General features: G+C 45.1%; 1 protein-coding gene, 1 long non-coding RNA gene and 2 other non-coding genes across 11 annotated transcripts in view; 1 reads left to right on the top strand and 3 right to left on the bottom strand.

Moving 5' to 3' along the window:
• Nucleotides 1–1,129: 1,129 nt before the first annotated feature.
• Nucleotides 1,130–20,051, bottom strand: Rcc1 (regulator of chromosome condensation 1). 8 transcript variants are annotated; one of them, XM_071617536.1, is made up of 18 exons: nt 19,951–20,051; nt 18,939–18,967; nt 18,338–18,397; nt 17,542–17,665; nt 17,363–17,412; nt 17,076–17,227; nt 14,115–14,246; nt 12,766–13,406; nt 9,496–9,577; nt 8,636–8,743; nt 7,593–7,780; nt 7,233–7,412; nt 6,062–6,158; nt 5,825–5,947; nt 4,151–4,306; nt 3,812–3,931; nt 3,339–3,491; nt 1,130–2,226 (listed from the first exon to the last, which is right to left on the bottom strand). In XM_071617536.1, exons 9-18 carry the CDS (start codon nt 9,566–9,568, stop codon nt 2,051–2,053), a joined length of 1,374 nt encoding a protein of 457 aa, XP_071473637.1. In that variant the 5' UTR covers nt 9,569–9,577; nt 12,766–13,406; nt 14,115–14,246; nt 17,076–17,227; nt 17,363–17,412; nt 17,542–17,665; nt 18,338–18,397; nt 18,939–18,967; nt 19,951–20,051; the 3' UTR covers nt 1,130–2,050. The 8 variants fall into 8 exon arrangements, with proteins under 8 accessions (XP_071473637.1, XP_071473638.1, XP_071473639.1 ...); XM_071617537.1 differs by lacking the exon at nt 17,542–17,665; XM_071617538.1 differs by lacking the exons at nt 17,363–17,412; nt 17,542–17,665.
• Nucleotides 18,469–18,671, bottom strand: LOC114094564 (small nucleolar RNA SNORA73 family). Its single transcript, XR_003583071.1, has one exon. It is a non-coding gene; the product is annotated as a small nucleolar RNA SNORA73 family (small nucleolar RNA).
• Nucleotides 19,047–19,250, bottom strand: LOC114094565 (small nucleolar RNA SNORA73 family). Its single transcript, XR_003583072.2, has one exon. It is a non-coding gene; the product is annotated as a small nucleolar RNA SNORA73 family (small nucleolar RNA).
• A 61-nt stretch (nt 20,052–20,112) lies between the features above and the next one.
• The window catches only part of LOC139707229 (uncharacterized), a 35,558-nt gene continuing 32,322 nt past the window's right edge, over nt 20,113–23,348 (top strand). Inside the window, exon 1 of the long non-coding RNA XR_011708803.1 lies at nt 20,113–20,194. This is a non-coding gene — a long non-coding RNA (uncharacterized lncRNA). The remainder of the gene's footprint in view (nt 20,195–23,348) is intronic.

Raw genomic sequence — 23,348 nt, 5'->3', positions numbered from 1 at the left:
TTTCATGAACACCAACCAGATGAACCACAGTGACTCTAAGGAGACCATGGAAGTCACACAAATAAATTCTCTGGATATCACAGACCTTGTTAGACATTTTTTCTTCAGGTTTATTTCTTAAATGTGGGCACTATGTAGTTTTTTTATCTACATCTAAAGAAGCTAAAATTAAGAGTAAAGGTGTTATATAGTCCAATTTTCCCTACCTTAAATAATGGAAATAAGTTCTTATTACTTTGTTACAGAATTACGACTACTCAGGCAAGGGTTATGGCTCAGTGGTAGAGCACTCACTTAGCACGTGTAAGGCCCTGGGTTCGATTCTCAGCACCACATAAAAATAAATAAATAAAATCAAGGTTAAAAAAAAAAAAAAAGACATTACTCATGGAGAGTGGGAAAAATGTGTATTATTGATCTGTTAGGCTCATATAATATACAGAAAATGTTGGGGGTAAAAGAATAAACATATTTAAGGCAAAATATTCTAAAACAAAGTTCTAAATTGACTGCTATTACTGAATTAATCTCAAGTTAACATGAGATGTGGCTTACTTATGACAAAATAAATAACACTAGTCAAAAAGTAAGAAAAAAAGGCTGGAGATGTGGCTCAAGCGGTAGCGCGCTCGCCTGGCATGCGTGTGGCCGGGTTCGATCCTCAGCATCACATGCAAACAAAGATGTTGTGTCCGCCGAAAACTAAAAAATAAATATTAAAAAAAAAAATTCTCTCTAAAAAACATAGTCTCTCTCCATCCATTATATAACTTCATTTAATTAAAAAAAAAAAAAGAAAAAGGAAAAAAAAAAGACTTGGGATTAGAGAATTCAAAGATTTATCCCATTTCTCAGTTCTGCAGCATCATAAAAAACAAAAACCAAACCAAACAAAAAACCCTCCAGTGATTCCTGAAACAAACACCCAAACAACTCTTTTCTTCTTTTTGATAGATTCTAATTGCCCCGGGCAAGCACACGGGAAACCTTGGGAGATCTTGACATCCTTTAAGCTATAACCTTGACACCAAGTTCACAGGCCTGGGCTTATTTTGCCCTTCCCAACAGTACCTGGCACATGGCAGGTAGTCCCTTAAAAGAATAGGGTGTGTATTGAAAACAAGTGACCTGTTTTATAAAACTTTAAATTTATTCAAAGTGTTACAAGATTTCCACTCTCCCCTCCAAAATATTTTATAATTAAAAAAAAAATCAAAAACTATTTTCACAGCCACTGTACAAGTTGCTGCTTCCTTTTCTGAGGACCAGCCTTTGCCCTTCCAACTCCTTCCCCTCTCTTCTTCCCAATATTGCTGTTCATAAAACCTTTCATCTACCCCATGCTTTGCCCAGCCCTGCCCAGCCCAGCCCAGCTTTCGTGTCCTTGGTTGCAGGTGCGGCCCAACAAATGGGGGAATCCACAGGCAATGCCTGAGAGACAAGAGTATGCTTTGTGCTTCTGGGAGAATAGCTTTTGGCTTTTTCTTCATCAAGTGGCTCATTCGGACACCTGTTTAGAGCCAAATATTTGGCTTGGGGTTGCGCACAGGTCCTGTAGCCTTGTCTTTCCTCCAAATTCCCCCAGACATGGCTCCATGACAACTGGGTATGATGAATGTACCATCTGTTTGCCTGGGGACTGTTAGAAACACAAGACCAGAATGGGGCTTGATAAAGCCCAACTTCTCAAAGTGCAGGTACCACACCTCCAGAGGAAGAAGTTTTGTTTTTTTTTGTAGGCAAAGTCAGGGCCAGCCAGGACCACAGGAGGGTAGGGAAGTAGAAGGAAAGGTCTGACTACATAGTCTGGGATGAGCAATGTTCCTTCTGACAGACCCTCCCATCTCCCTCCCCTTTCATCCTGCAGGTCCCAGGATGATGCCAGAAAAGAGGAGGAAAGAGAGAAAAGGATTCTGCTCTGCTGATGGAAAAATGGCAGGAGACGACAGTGCTCAGGGCTGGGGAGAGGCCTGCTGGAATCTGTAGTTGTCTCTGCTTCCCTGTTCTATAAGGGAGGGCAGGAGAAGGAGCCAGGCCCTCAGAGGCTTCATCAGCTCTGCTCCTTGTCCTTGACTAATAGGACTGTATGCTGGCCTCCGCCGGACACAGACAACACCACGCGGTTCTCCAGCTGTTTGCCAGTCATCTCCACAGGGCTCCAGGCGTCCTCATCCTGCCCTGTACCCAGCTGATAGTTGGTGCCCATACCCCAGGCAAAAACACGACCTGTAGGGGGAAAGAAATGGAGGCAGCTGTCTCCAGGATTTCTGGCTACACCTTTCCACACTGCAAAACCTGGGACATGAGGGTGAATTCTGGCCTTGACCAACAGCAGCCAGATAAGGTCCAGTCTCTGGGAGTTCAGGGAAGTTGGGAGAAGTCAAGGAGATAATGTAAAGACTTCTCCCTGCTCCCAGGTCCTAAATGACTGGCTTCTTCCTAAATCCCTGCATCCACCCTCCATTCTCAGGACTAATTGTCATTGAGACTGTTATGGAAATTACCCAGCTGGGAATGCCTTCCTGTACTTTCCTTGAAGAATAAAACCTTTGGGGTACAGTGCAAGCCCTCACTTCCTCAGAGGTCTTCCCAGTCTGATCAAGCATTTCTGCAAAGACTTCGTTTTTCTTTTTTGGGGTATTGGGGATTGAACCCAGGGGCCCTTTACCACAGAGCCACATCCCCAGCCCTTTTTATTTTTTGAGACAAGACCCTGGCTAAATTGCTTAGGGCTACACTAATTTGCTAAGGCTGGCCTCTAACTTGTGATCCTCCTGCCTCAGCCTTTTGGGATTACAGGCGTGCACCACCACACCCGGCTTGCCAGCCAGCCTTCTAGCAGCTCTCCATTACTGTGCCCCCTCACCCCTTTAGGCTTTGGCAGTCACTTGTTGACATCCTCCTCTCCTATGCTGGCCAGGACCCTGACTACTCAGCCTGTTTTCCCCTAAGATTCTTAAGTATAACTCCCTGGGAAGCTGGGACTCTGGGTCTCAATGATATCTCCTCTTTGTTTTTCTCCTCTGCAGAACTAATCACATCTAGCCAGCAGGTAATGTGGCATGCACATGTGCCTGAAGTTCTTGCACTCAGGAGGCTGAGGTGGGGGATCATTTGGGCCCAGGACTTTCAGACTACCATGGGCAACACAGTGAGACCCAGTCTCAAATAATGTGTTTACTCATTTATATTTATCAAATCAGAGAGTTTCTGAGGGTCAGGAGCAAAGACCAATTTCTACATCTCAATTCCAGCATGATGGTAGACAGCCTGCTAGAGAGTATAAGAATCACAACCCACAGGCCCCAACCAGACGAGGTGTGGGGAGCCCCACTCACCATCCTTGGTCACGGCATACCCCACAGAGGCCCCACAGGCCACTGAGATGACGGTGGGCAGCCTGGAGATGAGGGTGGGTATGCTCTTCTCCTCAGCACCCTCCCCAAGGCCAAGCCGCCCATATTCAGCCCGGCCCAGGCTGTATGCTTTTCCTGTGAGAAGAGGGAGAGAGATAAGCAGTAGCAGAGGACATCCTCTGGGCAAAACGGGCAGCAGGCCAGGTGAGTCCTCATATCCTCAGGAGCCTGTCCCCACTCTCAGCATGGTCAGAAGGAAGTATGTAGTGTCCCCATTTTGGGTGAGTCCTAGGAGAATCTCCAAATAGGCCTCCAATGAACTTGTATTTGGAAGCACCAGGACTCTGGAGGACAAGGGTGACCTTTATGGACCCATGTCTGGCCCAAACTGTAGAACAGGCCCTGGTCTGGCTAGGCCTAGTTTGTCTCTAACATAGAGGACTTGGAGGTCCTACCTTCTGAATCCAGACAGACTGTATGGTGCTGGCCACCAGAGAAGCACACCCAGGATTTGGTGGAATTCTTGAAGCATGTCAAGTTCTGGGGTATGAAGCAAGATTCTGTGCCTGGTGTTCCTGCCATCAGGGGTAAAGGTGTTTCAGGAGATGTTTTATCAATCCCATCCCATAGCAAGGCCACCCTCACCAGGATATGAATATTCTCACTTTACAGACATAACTGTGGCTCTGGGGAATTAAGGAACTCTACAAAGGGTGCACAGTGAATAAGTGACAGAGCCAGGACTGGAACCAGGTCATTGGGCCACCCCTATGCTATGCTGCATTCAGACTCACCAAGTTGATGGTAGTTGGAAAGACCAAAGCCATATATGTGGCCGTCTTGGGAGATGGCAAAAGTGAAATAGGCACCACAGAAGGCATCCTGGAACCTCACATGGCCCCGGGCTCCCCTAGATTTCAGCATCACACACTTGGGGACCAAGAGTCGTTCTGTAGGTAAAGCAGCCAGGGTCAGTGACAGAAGCACATGGCCTTTTTCTTCTCTGATCCTGGGCCTGTTTCTCTTATGTTTTGAAAACCGTTGGGAGGAGGCTAAGCAGGAACTCTAAACCTTATTTTACAGAAGAGGATACTAAAGCCAGTGTAAGTGCTATGCTCAGATTCCCACAGTATTAGAGGTAATGTTTATGTGGAACTTACAATGTGCCAGATATTTTTCTAATTAACTTATCTATCTTCACACAACACAATGAAGTAAGGTTAAAGACAGGTTTAGAAATAAGGAAACTATACGGCGCAGGTCCCATAGCTAGTAGATGACAGAACAGGATTCAAACTCATGGTAGCTGGGCATGGTGGCACTCACCTGTAATCTCAGCAACTCAGGAGGCTGAGGTAAGAGGCCTGCAAGTTCAAGACCAACCTCAGCAACTTACCAAGACCCTAAGCAACTTAGTGAGACCCTGTCTCAAAAATTTTATAAAAAGGGCTCGAGATGTAGCTTAGTGGTAAAGTACAAACAACCCTGGGTTCAATCCCTAGCACCAAAACCAAAAAAAATCCCCCCATACCCAGGGTAGCGATCAGTCTCCAAAATTTGAACCCCACCCACCCTTTTTGGTCAATATTGGGGAATGAACCCAGGGCCTTGCACATGATAAGCAGATATGCAGGTGCTCTACCTACCACCAAACTATATACCCAACCCCATTTTTTTTAAAATATTTTTTTTAGTTGTAGATGGACACAATATCTTATTTGTTTATTTTTATGTGGTGCTGGGGATTGAACCCAGGGCCTCACGCGTGCGAGGCAAACACTCTTCCACTGAGCTACAACCCCAGCCCCTGGCCCCATTTTTTTTTTTTTGTAAATATTTTTTTTAGTTGTAAATGGATCTTTCATTTTATTTATTTATTTATATGCGGTGCTGAAGATTGAACCCAGGGCCTCACACATGCCAGGCAAGTGCTCTACCATTGAGCCACAACTCCAGCCCTCAGCCCCATTTAAAAAAAAAATATTTTCTCTATTTTTAAATGGTGCTGAAGATGGAACCCAGGGCCTTGCACATGCTAGGCAAGTGCTCTACCACTGAGCCACAACGCCAGCACCCCCTCAGCCCTATTTTTTAAAAAAAACTTTGAAATAGGGTCTTGCCAAATTGCCAAGACTGGCTTTGAACTTGTGATCTTCCTGCCTCAGCCTCCAAAGTAGTTAGAAATATAGGTGTGTGCCACCACACCTCACTCAAGTTTGAGTTTTTATTATTTATTTATTTTCGGGGGGGGGGGGGTGTGCACTGGAGATTGAACCCAGGGTCTATGTGTATGCAAGGCAAGTACTCTACCAACTGAGCTATATCCCCAACCCAGTTTTTAAAGTGTGAGATCTTAACACTTCAAGTCTATTTGATGCAAGTCTGAAGCTCAAGATTCCCTCCTGCTTTTAGTCACCACAGGGGTTGGTTTGCCAAGTTACCCCACTAGATGTACTGAAACTACTTACCGAGGCCCTGCCGACCACCACGGTTGGAAAATAACTCAGGTACTCGGCCTAGCTGGCCCTGCTCCCCGCAGCCCAAGGTGTAGAGGTCACCATCAGTTGTCAGCATCACCAAGTGGTCATTTCCTGAAGATGAGAGGAAGGCGGAGGATGCATGGCTTATCTGTTAGGACCAAGGCTGATCCAGCCCCAGAAGTAGGTCCTCTAGCTCCTGCCTACAGTGAGTACTCCTAGACCCACCTGAGGCTACCTTTACCACTGGTATGTCCAGCTGCACTTGCAAAGGCACCATGCTCTTCTTCATGGGCTCCAACAACCCAATCACGCCATTATTGTCCTAGAAGGGAAGAAGAGAGCACTTATCAGCTAGTCCTGCCTGCCCTGTAGCAGCCACATTCAGGCTTTTAGGAGGCCACAGAGCTATCTGGTGAAGTGTAGTAAGTAGTAGCAGAAGGGATAAAGAGGCAGACAGGAGCCAGGTCACATCCTGAAATATTTATGAATGAAATCATACATGATCTGGGATTTGCATTATAATAACGAAGGAATAGGTGAGTAGAAATAAATATGTCTGGCTAAAAAGTTGATAACTGTTGAAACTTGGTGTCAAGTAGCTAGGTGTTCAATATATAATTCTAATTACTCTTAAGAAATCCTCTATAAAAATTTTAAAATAACCTCGATGAGGAAACACTCATCGGATTCCTTATTTTTTCATGAGATTTCAAAATAAATACCAAGGTACCAATCTTAATGCTGAAACTGTTTTTTAAACTACACTTCCTTGCCTTGGAAACACTGTGATATGACAATTCCTGCCTCATTCCCCCAAAGCCTCTGGAAAGTAGGGAAGAGGGCTGGGAAGGGAAGAGAGAGGTTCAGGTAGGGGATGACAAGAGCAGTTTCCTATACCAGCTTCAACCCAAAGGCATCTTTGACCCACCCCTTTCTCAGGACATGCACTTCATAACATCAGATTCAAGGAAAGAGCTAGAACTGTGGACAGGCCCAGAAGAAGCCAGAGATTTGGATCTGGGCCCCAGCCCTGCCTTTTTCAACCCAAGTACAATGGTGGAAAGGAGGTTGGATAACTTTTTTGGTACCAGGGACTGAACCCAGGGGTGCTTAGTCACTGAGCAATATAGCCAGCCCTTTTATTTTTTGAGACAGGGTCTTGCTAAGTTGTTTAGGGACTCACTAAATTGCTGAGGCTGGCTCTGAACTTTTAATCTTCCTATCTCAGCCTTCTGAGCCTCTGGGATTATAGGCATGCACCACCACACCTAGCCAGTCTTTTTTGTTTGTTTGTTTGTTGCTGGGGATCAAACCCAGGACTTCATGCTTGCTAGATAAGCTCTCTTCCACTGAGTTATACCCTCACTTCCATGCAGTCTTCTAGACCCAGTCTTACCCGGAATGAACCCCACAGGAAAACACGGCCATCTTCGGTGAGAGCTGCTGTGTGGCTATCTCCTGCTGACACTTGTATCACCTTCTCTTGCAGGTCCACTTTCCCCGGGACCATGTCTGAGCCCTCCACAGATGTGTCCCTTCCCAGGGCACCTTCATCATTGCAGCCGAAGGAGTAGACCTATGCCCAGGAAGCCCCCATTAGTGCAAGATCTGGTCTCAATCCACTCTCATTTAGGCCATTCCTTGCTTGGCTAGCCAGCTCCATCTCCACAGTGAAATGTATATGGCTTAAAGCTCCTGTCCCAACCCTAGCCCATCCCCCGCCCAACCCCAGGCACTGCCCAACCCCCCAGCCTACCTGGCCACTTTTGCTTAGACACACGGTGTGCATGCCCCCAGCCTCAACCTGCACAACATCCTCTGGAATGGGCACCAGGGCAGGCTTCTTCCTCTCCATAACATTCTCACCTAGGCCCAGCTGGCCCACGTCGCCCTGGCCCAGTGTCAGCACCAAGCCTGGTTCTGTGTTGTGGGACCTGTGTGAGACTGAGGGGTGGAGAAGATAGCCCCTGAGTGGGCAGGATGATAGGAGAGAGGGAGGTCATTTCATGGACTCTGGCATCAGGAATCAATCTTGAACCTGGGTTTAAGCCCCTGCTCTGTAATAAGTCATTAGTATGACATTCTTGAGACTAAGTTTCCTCATCATCTCAGAGAGTTTCTGTGAAGATTAAAAGCTGAGCACATTATTAATGTGACAGTAAGGAAATAGAAACAAGGAGACCCCATTCTGTGAAATGAATCTTGGTGAGGAGGGGAAGAGGACCATGACGACACAAGATAGTTTTCCTGATTAGCCTAGGTTGTCTGTCAGAAGTCACAGTGCTAATAGCTGGGGCTCAGATAATGTCCACCCTTTATTGACTGCTTACTCTACCTTTGACTTGCTCTGCAGATTTTCCATATTTAGGATCCTGTGTTATAGAAAAGGGAAGAGAGCAACCTAGAGGTTCAACAATCTTCCCAGGGTCATAAGGCAATTTAGCAGTCTGCACTAAAACCAAGGGAGACTACACGGATTGGAGCAGACACCAGCCTCTACCCTAACCCTCCTCCATCCCCAGGCTGTGATTTTCAACTTCTGGATATATTTTCAGAGGAAAACTGACCACTCTAACCCTATGGGGCAGCACACTGGCAGTTGAAGAGGAAGAGGCAGGCCACAGAACCATCTGCAGTGAGGTTTGTGCCCACCAGTGGGCGGCACAAGGCCCTCTGCTAGCCAATGGAGGGCTCGGCAGCCCCAGACAGCCAATAGCGTCCAGCCTCTCCTCCAGGCGCGTGGCCATGGCCCCCAGGGCCACGGGGGCTGCGCAGAGAGTGCACTGAGCAGGGAGCCACCTGGGTGGGTTTTCTGGTCAGGAGGGCTCAGCCTGTAGGCACCTTTGCAGGAGCGGGCGCTGGGACCACGGCGGGAGGCAGTGGCCCTCACTGCTTGGTTACGAGAGTCTGCAAAAGACAGACACTGTCTGAGTGTGGGTTCACATACCCTCTTCCCAGACAGGGGGTGGCTTTCTCCTGTTCCTGCCCCACTTTAGGATCTCAGAAAAAAGAAAACCAGGGATTCCTCCCTCAAATGCTGCCAGGACATTGTCTCATTTAATCATTTAATCCTCACAACAACAGCCCAGAGAGATCAGTGCTGTTCTCAACTCCATTTTATGAAGTGGGTAACCCAAGCTCAGTCAAGTTTTAACTTGCCTATGGTTACATATCTAGAAAGTGGCAGGACTTGAACCTACTATGGAAATCAGTGGTCCTAATCAAAATACATCATTGCCTGGAGCAAAATTCTAAGATTGACTGATTGATTGTGTGTGTATGTGTGTACTGAGGATTAACCCAAGGGCACTTTACCACTGAGCTATATCCCCAGTCCTTTTTATTTTTTGAGACAGGATCTTGCTAACTTGCTGAGGGTATAATAAATTGCTTTAGGTTGGCCTTAAACTTGCAATCCTCCTGCCTCAACATCCCAAATCACTGGAATCACAGGCGTGCACCACCACATTGGGCTGTCAGCCCAGTTTTTAATTCCTTGAGGATGAGATTCAATGAGCTATAGGAGACCCTCCAGCTGGGTGTGGGGTCCCTGAACATCCAAGCCTCTCATCTTTCAGGGAGGAAGGAACCCAGTCCCAGGTTCCCTGGGTTCTAAGAGGCCACCCACAAGCAGAAAGAAGAGGCCACAGCCAACTTACCCTTTACTTTCTTGCTTTTGGGGATGGCATCTTCTGGGGCTGACCTTCTCTTAGCTATGCGCTTGGGTGGCATCTTCCTATCCTGAAAAACCCAGCCAAATACTACCTGTTAGACATGGCAAACATTTTCCTGTGCTAATTATGCATTATTTATCAAAACCCCTAAGCAGCTGGGGATGTAGCTTAGTAGTAGAGCACTTCCCTAGCAGGCACAAGGCCCTGCATTCCATCCCCAGTGCCGAAGAACAAGAAGAAAAAAAAAAAAGGTGGGGATATAGCTTAGTGGTAGAGTCCCCTTGGTTTCAACACCCAGTACCCCTTCCCCCACACAAAATGAAAGGGTCAACTCAAGGCAGACCATGATACAGGAAGGAGGCTAACACAGCCTGGCCAGGCCTTCTAGACTCAGGGTCTTGCTTGCTAGACTCAGGAACTGAAGAATCTCTTTGTGTGAATGTCCCCAAGAGCGAAAGGAGGAGGGCTTTCACGTAAACCAACATTTGCTGAGTTGCAATTATGCCAGGCACAGAGCTGGCACACTTCACACCAGGAATTCCTCCCCAGACCCCCAATGAGCTTGGCTAAATAGAAGGTACAGAGAGTAGAAGTCAATTGAGAAAGAGGAGGTTGAGAGCAGAGAGAAGACAATGAGGCAGCTGGAGCTTCTTTCTAGGTGGGCTGGTGACAGATCCAGACAATGGGTACAGCTCCCTGCTGTGGTAGAAAGCACACAGGCTTTAGTTTCACAGACCTGAGTTGCCTATGAGCCCCAGAGGCAGGGTTGCGGGGGAGTGGGCCCCTTCTAAAAGGTGAAGCCCTGTGCCTGTTACCTACCAGCATATCCTTAACTGTGCAAATCAGTTCTTTCTACAGATTACCTCCCTTACACTGTTCTGGGTATCTAACCCAGGCCCCTAAGCAAGTTAAGCATGAGTTTTTCTACTGAACTACACGGACAGCCCCTGAGTGTTTTCTTTTTCTGCTTCTTTTTTTCAATCTGGGGACTGAACCCAGGGGTACTATACTATTGAGCTATATCCCCCACTCCTTGTTTTATCTGATCTAAGTTGCTTAGGATCTTGCTATATTACTGATATTGGCCTCAAACTTTCAATCCTTCTGCCTCAGCCTCCTGAGTCACTGGGATTACAGTGTGTGCTACTGCACCCAGCTCTGCAAGTTTTCTTAACCTGAGTCTAGACTGGAAACAAGGATTTGTCTTTTGTCATAATGTTCACATTCCCACTTTCTATGCTCTACCTTCCATCTTCAAGTTTACAGTTAAGGAGAAGAGTGAAACACAGTCACAAATAGTTAAGTCAGATACAGGGTCAGTGTATACTAATGGGTACCTATAATGCTCCAACCTTTTCTAGAGTGCCCTGAGGTAAGAGTTATTACTCCACTATTATAGATAAAGGAGATGAGGCTCAGGGAAAGGTGCCCTAGACCACACAGAGGTAGGATGGAAATCCAGGTCTTCTGACCATTGCCCACCCAGGGCCAGAGCCTCCCCCACCTTAATTTCCTCACTTGTTGACTTAAGTGGGTAGGCACACCAGTATAGACAGTCTAGCAGGATCCTGGTGTTCCTGCTACAATTCCCACCACATCCTGGTTTCAGCAATGGAAAACCAAGCACTCTGGGACCATAGCAGCTGTCTCCTCCCTCCTCCACACCAGGAAGCAGAACTTGCCTGCCAGACTCAGGGGCTGAAGAATCTCTTTGTGTGAAAGGTCCCCAGGAGGAAAGGGAGGAGGGCTCCCATGTCAACAAACATTTGCTGAGTTGTTCTTATGCCAGGCACAGAGCTGGCATATTTCACACCAAGTTTTCCTCTCTGTGGTCCTCTTAGTATACAGAGCTGTGCTTGGGCCTCCCTGATCCTTTTTCCCTGGGGAAAGGGACCACAGCTTTCACCAGATGTTAGTGCCACTGTTTTATGGAAATTTTAGGACACTAGAAATCCTCATCACATACAACTTACACATTTTAGATATAAGAAACTAAGGTTCAGGGGGATTGGGTGGGTAGCCCAATGGCAACAGATTCCTGTTCTTGTGTTGTCTATAACTGAAACTTAATGATTAACTCTTAATTCATCTTTCCACTCTCATGCCCTTCTTTGGGGAAACATTCCCTGCCTCCTCTACCACAAGCAGTGTTCCTTGGTCCTGTATTCTAAGTAGTCCCACCAAGACTCTGCTGTACCAAAGCTGCTTCAGTCCTCAAATCACCTGTGGTCTTGATCACAACACTCACCCATACATTATGTCTTTGTATGTGCTGTGTACCCTGCCTGGATTCCCTGACCACACCACCTCACTTGGCCTCCACAGTTCAATTAAAACTCAGTCAAGAGTCACCTCACCCGGAAAGCTATCCCTGCCCCTCCTGAGCAGGGCTGGTGGGTCTCTCTTTGGGGTCCTGTAACACTCCATATGTTCCACTAAAGCTAGGGCACACAAGTCACACGTGGTTGAAGTTCAATTAATTTTTCTGATGAATGACTTGCCAGCAGCAGTGCTCTGGGCGCCAGGGGCATGCTTTTGTGATCACACAGGACCATAACTGTGGACAATCACAAAGTCTCTCCCAGGGATGTAAAGGCCACATGGGCCTTTTCACCACTGTTGTCCAGCACTTCAAGAGAGGCATAGAATGGATGGCCAGCAAATAATTTGTTCACAGACTTAACTGATGCGGAGTTCTGGGCACACCTCTCTAACGCGCCAACAGTTGAGGAGGTGCCTGTTGACGTTGAGGTTCCTGTCCTTGCAGCGGAGCCTCACCACCCCAACCTCGGGCTTCTAAAGCAGACCCTTCCGGGGCCGAGTTCCCCCTGTAGTGCAAACCGCATTCTCCAAACGAACGCCGGACAAAATCACTCTCCCTGTAGCGGAGACGCAGCCCCAGCCCGGCGGCCGCCCAGCCGCGAGGCACGCGGGTCGGCGCGTCGGGGGCCCGCGAGGTCGCCGCGGCCACGAGCAGTCTTCCGCACCCGGGCCGTTTGAATCTCCCGCCCGCTCTGGCGCCGCGGCGGAGGGGCTGCGCGGCCCCGGCTCGGGTGAGGCGGGGCCCAGTTAGCCGCCCGCGGGGCCGGAGCACGCGCGCCCACACCGCGTCTCGCTGCCACCCGCTTCGCGTGGGCCGGCATTGCGCGACTCCGGCGGGCGCGAGCAAGCAACGACCCAGGTCACCGCGCTCCGCGGGGCCGCCCCACGCGCTTCCCTCCCCCGGGACTCTCCGTACGTCTCCGGGCGACCTACCTTGGTGCGGGTCGGCTACAACGAACTCCAGTGATGACCGGCCGAGCCGCGAACTGCCCCGGAGCATGCGCTCTGCAGGCCTCCGGCCCCGACCCTGGCCAGAAAGGAAAACAAAGAGCCCGGCGGCCCCTGGCGGCCACCCCAGAAAGTACGAGTGGCTCGCTCCCTGAGTAGGGAGCTTTGACCAGGCTCCCTCACCTGGCCTAGCTATAGGGGTTGTGTATTTCGGAAGCCCCAAATTCGGACAAGTGGATTGACAACCGAGCGACCGGAGTGACTACTTGAATCCAGGTTTGTTTGGGAAAATCTGATGCGTAAGGGTCTGTACGGAGAAAAAAGTGATCTTTTGTCTCTGGGGAGGATGAGAAATCATTTTCAGTAGCCACACAGGGTTATGACAAGAGTTTGCACTGAGCCCTTTGACTCAGCAGTGGCCTTCCAAGTCTAGGAGTACAAGGCATTATGGGAGAAGCAACACTTGCAGTAACAGCCAGGAAAGCTCAGGGATGTTGTTCGAAACTGTCATATAGATGGGGGCAGTGGATGCCCTGTGGGAGTGACTGATGATGGATGGTGGGTCTTGTGTGTCTTTGTAGTAGTACAGCCTCTGTTCTGGGGCAATGGGGAACTAGGGGAGGGATCTGGGCTCCCATTGACATGGAACAGTTTTGAGAACAATGTGGAAAAGAAGAGCCAAGGAAGAGGGGAGCAAGAAGAAGGAGGGAGACCAGAAAAAAAGATGGTGTGTGAAATGGGCTTGGGAGTTGAAGATGTGAAGCATCAAGCATAATATTCTTTCTTGGCAACACATCCTTTTTCTTTAGGTTGCAAACAAAGTTCTTCAGGATTTCAGGTGTGCCCTGAGGTGACCTCTCAGGCCACTTTGTGTCTTGGGATTTCTCAGGTCAGAGTATCAGAGTAAAATACTGAAGAAGAGTATTTTCTGTGTTATACATTAACTCCAAAAACTTTTTGGGGGCTACAACATGATCAACATGACTTCTCTCACAGAGCTACACCCTCATCCCCAGATGAACATTTTTTTTTTCTTTTGGTACCAAGGATTGAACTCAAGGGCACTCGACCACTGAGCCACATCCCAATCCCAGCCCTATTTTGTATTTTGTTTAGAGACAGGGTCTCTCTGAGTTGCTTAGGGCCTCGCCATTGCTGAGGCTGGCTTTGAACTTGCAAGTCGCCTGTCTCAGCCTCCCAAGCTGGTGGGATTACAGGAGTGCGCCACTGCTCCTGGCCCCAGAGGGACATTTTTGATGAGTATTTTCCAACTGAATTTTTCCTACTATGCAGTGCCCACCCCAAAACACTTCCCTGCCTTCAGAGTCTCTTACCTGTTCAAGTTTACCTCTGCCTCCATCGTGAACTCCTTTTTTGGATGATATACTGTGAAATTTCTCCAAGTTTTTACCCTGGGATCTCTGATCTCTCTGTCTTCTGTCTTCAAGATCTTCTCATTCACTTAGCTTTAATTGTAAAAAGGGTTATTACCTATTTTGTAAAGCCATTTGTTAACTACAGAAACGTCCATGGGCATTGGCTCATTTGTTCCTCAAAAAACTTCATGAGTGGGGCTGGGGTTGTGGCTCGGTGGTAGAGCACTAGCCTAGCGTGTGCAAGGCCCTGGGTTCGATTCTCAGCACCACATAAAAAAATAAAGGTATTGACTACTACAACTAAAAAATAAATATTAAAAAAAAAAAAAAACTTCATGAGTTGGAAAATGAAATTCAAAGAGGTTAAGTAAGTTCCCTAGGGTCATCACAAAACTGGTGGAAGGAGACCTGGCTCTTAAGGATAGGCCATCACATTTTCTGTGGTCCTGGGGATCAAACTCAAGGCCTTATGTGAATCAGGCAACCTCTGTACCATTGAGCTACATCCCTAGCCATGGGCTATCACCTTTTAATTGACATGTCAGCCCATTTGGGCTGGTTCTGATGTCTACCCCAAGTTACCACCCTGCATCTCTATCCAGAAGACCCAACATTTTTCTTAGTAAGTTTCTTGGGCTGCTTTAAACTTGCCATCTTCCTATCTCAGCCTCCCAAGTTACTGGATTATAGGCATGTGTTATGCCCAGCAACTCAATATCTTTTTTTTTTTTTTTTGTACCAGGGCTTGAACCCAAGGGCACATTGTGACTGAGCCACATCTCCAGTTCCTCTTTTAAATTTTATTTAGAGACAGGTTCTCTCCAAGTTGCTGAGGCTGGCTTTGAATTTGTGATCCTCCTGCCTCAGCCTCTCAAGCCACTGAGACTACAGGCATGTTCCACTGTGCCCCACACAATTCAGTACTTTCCCATGGATTTAGACTCCCTCCCCCAACTTCCAATCAATATTAGGGTTCTCTGAAAAGTATAGGTTTAAACCTTGTTTTTTCTTTTCTTTCTTTCTTTCTTTTTTTTTTTAATTCTTCCCACTCTGTATTTCCATTTCTGCTCCTCTTGTCTAAAACTGTCCTTCTGGCCTCTCCTCTAATTCATTGGTGCTGAGGATTGAAGTTTGAACCCAGGGCCTTGGGCATGCAAGGCAAGCACTCTACCAACTGAGCTATATCCCCAGCCCCTCAACAAGTACTTCTTTAGAGCTATGCTTGGAACACAAGGCTACAAATGCCCTGAGCTGTAAATTTCGTATTTCTTTATCACCTGCTACACTACTCTGAAAGTGCCCATTATTCATTTCCACTCACCTTTATCTGGGCTATTCCCTCTACTAGGGTGCCTTTCTTCCTGCATGCATGCATATATATATATATATATATATATATATATATATATATATATAATTATTATTATTATTTTTTGGTACTGGGGATTGAACTCAGGGGTACTCAACCACTGAGCCACATCTGCAGCCCTATTTTTGTATTTTTGTTTGGAGACACGGTTTCACTAAGTTGGTAAGCATCTCACCATTGCTGAGGCTGGCTTTGAACTCTGGATCCTCCTGCCTCAGCCTCCAGAGCTGCTGGGATTACAGGCGTGTACCACTGTGCTTGGCTCTGACTACCTGAATTCTTGATACAAGTATGTGTATATACACACCCGCATATATACATTTGGCCATATTGGAGATTAAACCCAGTAAGTATATACGTATGTACATATGTATATAAGCACACACATATGTATACTTACGTATATACATATAATTTTATTTATTGGTGGTACTGGGGATTGAACCCTGGGTGTTCTCCCTGGGGTGTTCTAGCACTGAGTTACATCCTAAGCCTTTTTTCTTCTTTTAAATTGAGATAGGTCTCAGTAGATTGCCCAGGGTGGACTCAAAATTCTTCATTCATATATATATGTATTTATTTTAATGTTTCATAGTTCATTTTACTATTTTTCTTTCCACATTTTTAAATTATTTTTAAATTGTAGTTGGACACAGTACCTTTATTTCACTTATTTATTTTTATATGGTGCTAAGGATCGAACCCAGTGCCTCAAGCATGCCAGGCAAGCGTGCTACCACTTGAGCCACATCCCCAGCCCTCTTTCCACATTTTTTATTGGTACATAATGAGATTTCTTGTTCCTTTTTTTTTTGTGTGTGTGTACCAGGGATTGAACCCAGGGTCACTTAACCATTGAGCCACATCCCCAGCCCTTTAATTTTTTTTATTTTTTGAGTGAGAGAATTTTATATATACATTTATTTTATTTTTTTTTTAGTTTTGAGCCACATCCCCAGCCCCTAAAAAATTTTGAGACAGTCTCACTAAGTTGCTTAGGGCCTAGCTAAATTGTTGAGGCTGCCTTTGAATTTGTGATCCTCCTGCCTTAGTCTCCTACACCACTGGGATTACAGGTTTACTCCATTGTGTCTAGCAACAGAATTTTTCATCTTTTAAGGCCCAATTCAGTCCTACTTCCATTAAGACTTATTGGGCCCACATAACTATCTCTGAATCAAACATCAGTTTTAATTTCTTTCACACCCTATCACTATTTTATTGAATGTGAACCATAAAAAAAACTATCCAGGGACTGGGGATGTGGCTCAAGTGGTAGCGCACTCGCCTGGCTTGCAGGGGGCGCTGGGTTCTATCCTCAGTACCACATAAAAATAATATAAAGATGTTGTGTCCAAAGAAAAATAAAAAATATTAAAAACTTCAAAAAAAAAACCTATCCATTAATTGAACCTGACCCAGAAGTGCAGAGATGATAAGAGTGATGGAATTCAAAGTTATTATTATGGGTTGGGGATGTAGTTCTGTGGTGGAACACTTGCCCAGGTTATACAAGATCCTGGTTTCAAGCTGGGCATGGTGGTGCACACCTGTAATTCCAGAAGCTTGGGAAGTTGAGGCAGGAATTCAAAACCAGCCTTGTTGGGCTGGGGATGTGGCTCAAGCGGTAGCGCGCTCGCCTGGCATGCGTGCGGCCCAGGTTCGATCCTCAGCACCACAAAGATGTTGTGTCCGCCAAAAACTGCAAAACCCCAAAATACACCCCCCTCAATGTCACTAGGTACCAGGGATTGAACCCAGAGGTGTTTTACCACTGACCTACATCCCACCCCTTTGTATATTTTGAGACAGGGTCTTAAGTTGTTTAGTGCCTTACCCATTGCTGAGGCTGGCCTCAAACTTGTTATCCTGCTGTTTCTCAAGCCACTGGAATTACAGGTGTTATAAGCATATTAAAAACGTTGAAATGTTGGGCTGGCATGGTAGCGCATGTCTGTAATCCCAGCAACTCAGAAGGTGGAGGGAAGAGGATCTCAAATTCAAGGCCAGTCTCACCTTTACAACAGTGGGGCTTAAAGAACATGGATGTCTCATATACTTCCTCAGGTTGAACTAAGGAATGTCCTTTGCAATAGAAGGCTCATCTGGCTTCCTCAAAAAACAGGAAATTGATAGCCACCTACACAGAGAATCCTCAGGCAGTTATATTTGGTCAGCCTTTCTTAATAACTGATGAAAGCAGAAACATGTAACTAGATGGCACAAATGCTACTAGTCTGATTTTCAGGCACTGGGGATAAAATTTAGTACCTCATACATGCTAGGCAGTAACTGCAACCACTGAATTATGTGAAATTATCTTAATTAAATCTAACTTAGTTATTAACCAGCACCATTTAATTTGGCTGAAGCCCAACAATGCTACATGAAAAAGAACCACAGAAACATGCAGTCACATTTATTTCAATTCACAAGTTTTTTTTTATTTCAATTCACATTAACTTGCCTCAGATATGTTAGATATACTACAAACAGTATAAAACGGAAATCATAATGAATTTTGCTCAAGACATATCAACATGTTCTTCTGCAGTGCATTTGTTAGAAAACATGACTGATCTTGTTTGGAATTTGGAAAATGCCAAATATTCTTAGTCACCATGACAAATTTTAACTTCATAGGCCCTCTAGAGACCCCGTGCTTTCTTAAATTCCTTAATTTCCAGGAGTACTTGGTGAACTGGGTAGCCTATGTCAGCAGTCAAGGTTTAAATCTGGGATAACAGAATTTGCATTCCTAGACAATTGTTGAGATGATTTTCAAACTCTTAATAATAATGACCATTCTTACGTCTGATTAAAGGATCCCAAATCCAGTTATCAGCTGAAGTTGAATATTGCTCTTCTTCTCCTGAATGAAAATAAACTCAAGATTAGAACCCTGAAGATCTTAGTCTAATAAAAAAATTTTAGTATGCTAGATATTGTTTCCTGCATGGTTTGTCTCCTCAGTCATAGTCCACAGACTCTGAGAAGTCGTAGGAATATGCAGGTGCAGACACAAAGCCCAGCTTCATCTCCAACGTTGTGGAAAGGGACTGTACATCATGGGGCAGAGCCCTATGCTCCCCTATGCCACCTGGACAGAGCCCGGGGAGAGTGACCTCCCGGGTTATCCACGTTGGAATGCTTGAGTACTGTGGAGTTTGCCAACAGTCCTAAATATCATTGATCCTCAAAACATCCTTATGTGCTTCAATTTTTCTCACCTCTGACCATACCTGTAGATAGATTGAAACTGCTTTTAGTGAATCCCAAACTAGTCTTTGAACTCCATTTTAAGTCTTTTCACTTTTAAATAGAACCCTCTCCTCAAACACATAAAATGTGATACCTTAGCAATCTTCACAAACATAAGCATACATTGTTAAAACAATCCATCGGCTACTTACCCAAGCAAGAAGTATTTGGAATCATGAATCTGCAAAATAAAGCATTCACTTATCAATACAATAAAAGGTTAAAGCAGATCTACCATAAACAAGAGACTAATCAAAATACTTTGTTTCCTGCATGGTTTGTCTCCTCAGTCATAGTCCACAGACTCTGAGAAGTCGTAGGAATATGCAGGTGCAGACACAAAGCCCAGCTTCATCTCCAACGTTGTGGAAAGGGACTGTACATCATGGGGCAGAGCCCTATGCTCCCCTATGCCACCTGGACAGAGCCCGGGGAGAGTGACCTCCCGAGAGTATCCACGTTGGACTGTCACTGTAATTCATTTAACTTACAAAACACTGTACCAATTATTAGTTTCTAGTTGATAGCGGCACTGGGTTCAATCCCCAGCCCCACAAAGGAAAAAAAAAAAAAACAAAACAGTAAGTCATCTCATAATTAAGCGACCAAACACTTAATATCTCTAAACTGCCCCAATAATAAAAACAAATTGTAGCGCTACAAGAAGCCTGCATACTTCGAAACCAGGGCCTTGCATGTGCTAGGCGAGCGCTCTACCGCTGAGCCACAACCTTAGCCCTGAATACATTTTTTCCTTTTATGCCTTTAGTTCTTTTTAAAAATATGGTGCTGGGGATCGAATCCTGTGCCTCACGCATCCTAGGTAAGCGCTCCACCGTGGAGCCACAACCCCAGCCTGAAATTTGGAAAATTTTTAAAACGCAGATATGGAACAAAACGTCTATGTGCAATTCTTTTCCGGATCATGTACCAGGCAGCAATTAACGCTGTGCCTTAGTCATCTCCGACACCCGGATAGCAGTCCTTAAAAGCTTCTGGGGCTGCGCGGCCCACATCCTTCTCAGCCCCATCGCATGCCTAAATGTAGTTTGAGTGGATGCCGCTAAAGGTAATCCCTCTAAACAACATGATCCTCAGGGAATGTTGAACGCCTACCCAAAGTAACAGATCAGGCAGAGGAACCACGCGGGTAAAAGCACTTACCAAATACAAACAGCGTTGAACGGTGGCGTCGCTCCAAAAGACCGACTACGCCAAAGCATCTGTATTTATACCCAGGAGAGACCGGAAGTCGAGGTAGGCATATTGCGCCTGCGCAACGACTAGCATATAGAGCATTGGAAATTCGCTAAGGCTGCTGGGATCTACTGAGGTTAAACTACAGTCCTACCGGGATTTTAGGCTTCTCGCGATACTAGAGCCCTCGCGCGGGATTTTGCTGGGTAATGTAAGTTATAGAAACAAGTTTGTGCGTGTGTAGCTGGAAACTTTCATAATAGAAAGTTTACTTCTCGAAAGTTTACTTCAGTTGGTTCGTTCTGTCTGTAGAGAAACTGGCACATAAACGAATAGGAACAACTATGCAAAATAGGAAAAGAAAAACACAAGAAGTCTCAAAAGGAATTGGATCTGTCCTTTCGCATGTGAAAGAAACATTTGATTTATACTGGAAAGAATTGCTTCTATATGAATTGGCTAAAATTAAATACTTCCTATGCACAACAGTGGGTATGTAATTAATGATAGTGAACTGAAAAACTCGTTAAAATGGAGGTTGAAGGTGTATTTCAGTGGTAGGGTAAGGGCTTGGATTTGATTCCTATTATGAGGTGGGTTGGGGGACAAAAACCCAAAGAAACAAACAACAACAACAAAAAAACCCATCTGGGGCTGGGGATGTGGCTCAAGCGGTAGCGCGCTCGCCTGGCGTGCGCGGGAGGCTGGGTTCGATCCTCAACACCACATAAAAATAAAATAAAGATATTGTGTCCACCTAAAACTAAAAAAACAAAACAAAAAAATCTGGTTAATATGGTAAATTTTTTATGCATATACCACACACAAACAAAACCCTACTAATATAAAGGTGTAGACAAGTAGAGAATCCTGAAGATACATATTTACAGGGATGAGGGTGTACATCAGTGGTAGAGTGCTTTTTATGCATGAGGTCCTGGGTTTGATATCCAGCACCGCAAAAAAAAAAAAAAAAAAAAGATAGAATTTTGTGTATTGTTAGATAAGTTGACAGCCATCACATCCAAGTATATTGACTAAAAAAGGTTGATGGTATTTCTTCTTTTGCTCTGAGTGCTATACATTTATTATTTTGCTATCATAACAATTCTAAAACATTAGTATGATTACCCAGATTTTAAGATGAGAGACAGGGTCAGGCATGGTAGGGCAAGCCTGTAATCCCAGTGAGCTAGACTGAGGTAGGAGGATCGCAAATTCAAGGATAGCTTCAGCAATTTAGTAAGGCCCTAAGCAATTTAATAAGACCCTGTCTCAAAATTAAAAAAAAGAACTGGAGTTATAGTTCAGCGGTAAATTGCTCCTGGGTGCAATGCTCCCTACCAAAAAAAAAAAAAAAAAAAGTGAGTTTCACCTTTAATTGTTCTTGATGAGAATGTAAAAATTATTTTTAATTCTCAGACATTGAATATCTATCTGTAATATTTTGTGTGACAGGTGAAAAGTAAGCATAAAACTCTTCCTGCATACAAAAACTCAGTGGTTGAGCTGAGTGCAGTGGCACACACCTGTAATCCCAGCTGCTCTGGAGGCTGAGGCAGGAGGATATGGAGTTCAAAAGCCAGCCTCAGCAACAGCGAGGTGCTAAGCAACTGAGTGAGACCCTGTCTGTAAATAAAATACAAAAAAAAAAAAAGGGCTGGGGATGTGGCTCAGTGGTTGAGTGCACCTGAGTTCAATCCCCAGTACCCCCTAAACAAAACAAAAGCACAGTAATTCGTGCTAGAAAAAGAATTTATATGATTGAATTGTGAATTAAAATGCTACATTTTATCATGGAGTAATATTTACTTGAAAAATGGCTGACATCTTTTCCAACTACATATCTGCACTAGACTGCCTTTTCTTCCTCACTTAAACCAAAACAACATTCACAATAGGAGATCATGCATTTCTACATGAATTTTAACCAAAAAGGCAGCTGAAGCTGGTATACACCAGTAATCCCAGCTACTCAGAAGTCTGGAAAGTTTGAGTCCAGCCTTAGCAATGTAGCAAGACCTTGTCTCAAAATAAAAACAAAAAGGGCTCCTGATGTAGGTTAGTGGATTCAATCCTTAGTACAGGGGTTGGGGTTGGAGGATTGGGGGAATGTGGTCAGGGAAGAAAATGACAGGACATAGAAAGCATGATCAGAGGACAAACAAGTCAGTGTTTGACTCAGAAGCCAAGACTTGGATGTGGCTCAAGCCCTCAAATACTGCAGACTAGACAGTAGATGAACTGAAAATAAGCTTCAGAACGTAACAGGTGACTGAGAAATCACTAGACCTTATAGAAAGGCATTCTAGTTCAGATTCTGTTTAGATTTTAATGAGTTGAACAAACATGACTTTAGATAGGGAAAGTAGTTGTATAGACCAGAGGTCATAAATTGATGCTAAGAAACCTGTTCAGTTGATTTCTCTGTCACTTTTATTTCTTCTTTTTATGTTACAGGGGATTAAACTCAGTGGCTCTCTACCACTGAGCCCTCTAACCTCCAGCCCTATAAATTGAAACAGGGTCTAAGTGGCAGAGGCTGGCCTTAAATTTGAGAACCACCTACCTCAGCCTCCTGAGTGGGTAGAATTACAAGCATGTACCTTCATACTGAATTCATCACTTTTTTTCCCCCTACTTGTCAATAATTGAGCTCAACTGCTTGTACTACATAGAAACTTAAGTTTAATGTTAGAGCAGATTATGTGAAGGGAGTGCAGGAAAAGCAGAAGATAGGGTAATAATTTAAAAAGTTTCAAAGGGTATGGGGTTGTGGCTCAGTGGTAGAGTGCTTGCTTAGCATGTATGAGGTACTGGGTTCGAGTTTCAGCACTGCATGTAAATAAATAAAAATAAAGGTCCATCAACTAGAAAAAATATTTTTTTGAAAAAGTATGTGGACAGGGGCTGGGATTATGGCTCAGTGGTAGATTGCTCACCTAGCACGCGCAGGGCCCTGGGTTCTATCCTCAGCACCACATAAAACTAAATGTTTGGAATAAAGGTATTGTGTCCAACTACAACCAAAGAAATATATATATATATTTAAAAAGTATGTGGACAGGGGCTGGGTCTGCGGCTCAGCAGTAGAGCACTTGCCTGGCACGTGCAGGGTGCTGGGTTCAACCCTCAGCACCACATAAAAATGAATAAATAAAATAAAGGTATTGTGTTCAACTAAAAAAAAATTAAAAAAAAGTAAGGAGACAATTCCTTAAAAAAAAAAAAGGAGTTTCAAGGGATTATTTTTTTGAGGGGGGCGGAGAGGATAGGAAGAAGATAAACATTAAATAAAGGGGTGTGTCCTAAGAAACAGATACAGGGAAATTTTGTTGGTTCCTGTCAGAACACTGCTTTGGGGG

Source organism: Marmota flaviventris, chromosome 10, assembly GCF_047511675.1.
Source record: "Marmota flaviventris isolate mMarFla1 chromosome 10, mMarFla1.hap1, whole genome shotgun sequence".
NCBI lineage: Eukaryota > Metazoa > Chordata > Mammalia > Rodentia > Sciuridae > Marmota > Marmota flaviventris.
The sequence above is the reverse complement of the archived record's forward strand: the minus strand, read 5'-3'. Positions and strand labels throughout refer to the sequence as shown.